We start from the raw sequence: 5595 nt of genomic DNA, 5'->3' as shown, positions 1-5595 counted from the left end.
ACGTTGTACATTTGCTGTTATGTTAAACTTATATTAAAGTTTTTCTTCATTACCCATTCAAGCCGTCTCCAGCCATTATTAGTCTCAAAGTGGGTTCCTCGTCATCGAATTTAAATACTCTTATATTCTTATACTTATTTTCGAGTTAAAATCTACTTTGCACCATCTATAATGATCGAGTGTTCTTCCTCAGTAACCAACAAACAATAAAGACAGAACATATGTAAAACAACTGTATCTCATTAGATTTAGTTAGTTAATCTATAATTATATTGATATCTTCACATCTACAGTTAAGTCTACTATATTAGTTAGAGATGGGTAATTAACCCAATCAACTGATATAATTACTTACTAGGAGCATCAATTAGTATCACTGATTAATCCACATTACGATTAAATCAATTAACGTCCTAAAAATAATCAATAATTCTAAACTATTGTTTCCAATTATTACTGTTTCAGATTATTCTAACAATCCAGTAATTGGAAATATTGACATTATGATTTTCATTATTATTTTCAATTAACTCAAGTTTATTCAGCTTAATTGATTAATATTTGAGTAAGGAAGCACATTATGTTAATATAATAATAGGTATGCAAACAATGATTTGTAAGCCTAAGGAAAAAGTTTTACTGATGGTGGAACATACTACATGTTTCAACAGAACACTAGTCTGTCTACTTCAGGTATGATCAGTACTAAGCAATACAAAGTATATATATATTATTACAAAGATAAAAGACACAAGGATTAAATGTGATGGAATACATAAAGGCCAAGTGTATGAATAGTGAATAGACCTTGCCAATTACAGCTGATGATGCTAAACTGTGATAATAGCCTCAAGATATTTTATTCTCCATGAAAATAGTTTTAAAGCAAAGTATGGGTCTCATGTTGTTTGGTGTTAGTACAACCCTGAGCAGCTTTATATATGTATATATATATATATCTTTTATAGTATATCTATTTTCCTTTATGGCTAATTAATATTATCATCAACGTAAAACATCTAATTTTACCTTTGGAGTTAGCAACAACTTCTAGAGTCTGAACAAGTTTTTTTGACTGGTCAACACGAGTTTTGTCACTTTCTTCATCACTACTACCAACAAGAATTATGTCTTTATCTGATGCTTTTCTTTTACCAGCCGTAAGTTCCTTCTTTATTGTTACGGAATTACTAACAGCTGCTGGTAGGGTTTCTGAACTTTGCTGTGGTTGAACAGAAGCTGCTGCTGGTGTAGAAATACAGGTTAACTGTATTTCAGGGTTTTCTTCTAGTCTTTTCATAAGAAGAAGTCTTTCCTGAAGAGCTCGAAGTTGGGTTTCCTGAAGAAATTTTTTTCTTTCTTGTTCTTCTTTTTGGGCTTGTATAGTTTTAGCATCCAATTCATTTTCTGACATAATATTCCTGTTAATATAACTCAAAAGCCTTAAAATACATTCTACAAACAAAAACAAGTGGCTTGTCTTGCCACCTCAAGTAAAAATTTAACACATAAATAAACTATTAGCTCTTCAATTATACTTATTAACCTAAGGATGATTTTTTTTCATATAAATTTATATGTTTAAGAATTCTATATGCTCAGGATTTCTTTGTACAGCATTTAACAAAGTTTATGTTTCTACAAAATATATTTTCTTTTAATTATTACTGCAACACTGACACGAGTTTTAACGGCTTCACAAGTAAATGTCAGTAAATTTGATAAAATGTTTTAGAAACATACTGTATTCCAATACATACAATAGATTTCTAGTTGGCCCTCTGCATGTAACTACTGGAAAACTGGTCATCTCGGTCAAATTTTCTCAATCTTTTGTACCTCAAGACCTTAGTTATTATAATAAAGGCCCAAATGTGCAGCTGATGGCTCACTAGTTTATAGAGCAAAGTTATCCCAGCCCATAACTACGCATCTCTTAGTCCAACAGTTTTGATGGAAACAGAACATTAGATGAGTAAATATAGTTTGTGTGATGTCACACAATGCCTTTTAGAATATACAAGATAATGTATCTCCAACTTAACCAAAGTTTTAGATGATGTGCATGATATGGACTGGTCTTTCCTTATAAACATAAAGCAATTGGCTAGCATTTTAAAACAAATAATCTGTGACAACCAATGATTTACCTGCCTAATTTTAAATTATTTCACATGCCTTTATTAACATTATACAAAAGCACCAAAAAAAAAAAGTACATAAATCTAAGTTATTCCTAAATATTGCAGTAAGATACATAATTATATATTTTCCTAACTAGCCTACTGACCACTTAAAAATTTCTTCACAACTTCTTCCCAAAATGTAGCATTTTACACATAGATTTAACCCTCATTTTGCAACAGTGTTGATTATTAGGGTTTTTTTCATGTATATGTAGGTATTACTGATCTTTACTTGTAACACTGTAATATTACAATCAAGAAAAAAAAAACATTTACCAATATGTCATGACCATACTATAACTGTGTGCTTTACCAGAGGAAATGCTGTCAGCCTTATAAAGCATATTTTCTAGAAATAATTTTTTTAAAGTACACAAGTTTGTAGTATCTCACATATATTTTTCTTTATGACCATTTTAAACCAAATTTTCACTCAACTCTTAAGTTACTATTAAATAACTATTTTACACTTGATAAAAGGATTATTTAAAACAATGACAGTTACTTGTGATAAACATTTAGCACACTCAAATTTAAAAGTATTTGTACACAAACATTTAAGCCCAAACCCTGTTCAATACAATACCGTGATTTTTTTTTTGCCGACTTAAATAAACAAAATTACATACATCTGATTGAAAAATTGTAGTTTTTACATATTGTTACCATCTCTGAAATAAGAATGTTAAACTTAATCACAAAACAATCACAGTGAAATAGAAGTTATTCTAAAATAAAATTTTAATACACAACAAATAATTTAGATACACTTACACAAATGTGTCGATATAAACATTACCTGATTTCTCTCCTTTGGAAGAGGTTTTTCTTTTTCTTAGTTGGTTTCTTCTTTTTATCCTCTTCTTCACTATAATCAGATTCACTGTCAAAACTATCACTGTTTTCATTACTTTTATCTTCAGAAAGCTGATCATTTTCAGTGCCTGATATCAGGACGTCACTATCTGAACATTTATCTGTTAACTTTTCATCATTTGTATTTTCTTCTTTTTCACTAGTATAACCATTTTCATTATTTTTCTCTTCAGAAAGCTGATCATTGTCAGTGCCTGATATCAGGACGTCACTATCTGAACATTTATCTGTTAACTTTTCATCAATGGTACTTTTTTCATTCTTTTCATTACTATAATCATTTCCACGTAAGGAAGATGTGTTTTTCTCCATACTAGTTTCATTTGATGTTGACAGTTTTCTTTTTTTTATTGGAGTTTCTGAAATATCACCTTTTTTTGACGTATTGGCTTTTCTAGTTTTATCGGATAGTTGTTCTACACCCACAACCTCTTTTTTCTCCAAGCACATTTCCCTGTCTCCCAACCCTTTTGTTTTTTCACTGCATGGTACTGGTACATCTGCTGAAATAGGTGAAATAGACAGTGAATGGGGTCCTAACATTAGCTTTCTTTCCACAGAAGGTATCAGAGACTGGCCAGTTTGATGATTTTCAGCTGCTTCTAATATTTCTAAATAAAAGTTAAAAGAGTGTTATGTAAGCTTAATCATATTTGACTTCCTTGCTTGTGTTCCTTAAGAAGTAACTGTAAACTTATTTTTACTTTTTGTGTTTCAAAGTAATAACAGAAAGGAGTTTAGAAGAAAATTGCAATGATGAGTATAGAATAGAAATGTACTGTCATGTGCACAATTTATGAATGAATTTCAGTTTTGTTCCACGCATACTTTAACAGTGTACATAATTGAGAGCTATATATTCAAAGAGTATCATAAGCTGGGTATCTATTATACCAATTTACTTTCCTTTTTAAAGTACTTAACACGTGGGCAACAAGAGACAATTAGGTCTTTCAAGGCTGTCCTTTCACACCCACCCTAGAGAAAAGTAAAAATTTATCCCCACCCTTTACTTTTCAGCAAATTCTTTACAATCATATTTAAAGAAAAAAAAAATATATATATATATATAGCATTTATTCGTAAACAGACACAGTTTAAAAAACAACTAAAATTTGTAGAGTAATTATACAGTCACACAACTTGCATTTTTCACTTAGACGTATAAAAAAATAAGTCTTTCTCAGGAGAATTCTAACTTTTAAACAATACTATGGTTGAGGAAAACGAAGCTCTTAAAGTCTAGACATGTTGTGCATGGAAACAGTAAACTGTACCCTGTATGGTGAATCAGCAGTCAATGAGTTGATTACCATGAAACTTGAAGTTTTGCAGAAATCAACTTAGCTGGAGTCTACAGCAGTCCAGACAAGATCTGAACCAATAATTGATTATTTCTAAGCTAGTACAATAATGTGAACATCAATTAAATGTTGTCATATTAGATTTTTGCACTCTGCCTCTGGCAGTTGAATGTGAATGTGCCGTATATGGTGTAGAGCAGCCACAGTCAATGGGTTAATAGACCAAAGAAATAACAGCAGCATTTAATATTTCTTTTTAATACTACATAGCAGTGTACAGATGCATGGCTGTTTTTATATTATTGCTTGTGAAAAATAAATTGGAGAGGGTAGGGGTCCATTACTCCTGAACTCATTCCTTAAATATACACCTGCATATACAACATTAGAGAATACAGTCACACAATTATAATTTAAAAACACAACACAATGTGAAAAAACAATAAATTTACACTTCATCACTTAACTCTCTCACTAAAGGCTCAGTCTCATGGACGGACCTCGTAACCAGTTTGTACTTGTTATAGTTTTCATATTACAACTTTTAATACAGTATGCGTATCTTCACGAAATTTTACAGATTATTAGTAAACATTACAAGGCATTCGTACATGAAATTAAAGATATTTTAGGTAACTATTTGCTCCTGCATTTTTTCTTTTCGAGTGTTGACTATACAACATGCAAAGTAATTTTGATTTTAAGATTAAAAACACTTTTATTCATCAAAAAATTACCAAATTTCACACGTGAAATCTTTATAACCTCCTAATACAATCCAGATAATTATCAAACGTTTTTTAAAGAAAAAACTTTATATTTTATGTTATTTTCACTATGGTATCTCTGTATGAGTTTGGTTGTTTGACCAATCTCTTATCCACCACAAAAAATTAGGAAAAAAAAATATAAATTACTTTTTCATTCTAGAATGGCTACAAATTATAAAATGAAACCACAAATGTTTAGTCTAAATAGCTTAAATCTCATAACATTATACATCTGTATATATATGTTTATTATTTTTATTTTATTGGCCTTTCAGCCATGTCTGACTAACAACACAGAAGTTACAATGATGAGGCACATGTACACTCATGTTACAGTATTCAACAGTATAAGACTGACCTTTAAAAAGTGACCTGTCTTGACTTTCTTCTATGGACCAGCATTTTGTAAAATACAGTCACATTTTGGTTATAATACATTACATGTGTGTGTATATATAT

General features: G+C 30.3%; 1 protein-coding gene across 1 annotated transcript in view; it reads right to left on the bottom strand.

The window, feature by feature from the left end:
• LOC106462507 (helicase ARIP4-like) overlaps positions 1-5595 on the bottom strand; it is a 58472-nt gene that overhangs the window by 40415 nt on the left and 12462 nt on the right. Inside the window, 2 exon segments of the mRNA XM_022389797.1 lie at positions 1030-1421; positions 2986-3673. Coding sequence (XP_022245505.1) covers positions 1030-1421; positions 2986-3673 — 1080 coding nt within the window.

This window comes from Limulus polyphemus, unplaced genomic scaffold (assembly GCF_000517525.1).
Source record: "Limulus polyphemus unplaced genomic scaffold, Limulus_polyphemus-2.1.2 Scaffold1186, whole genome shotgun sequence".
In the NCBI taxonomy this organism is placed as follows: Eukaryota; Metazoa; Arthropoda; class Merostomata; order Xiphosura; family Limulidae; genus Limulus; species Limulus polyphemus.
The sequence above is the reverse complement of the archived record's forward strand: the minus strand, read 5'-3'. Positions and strand labels throughout refer to the sequence as shown.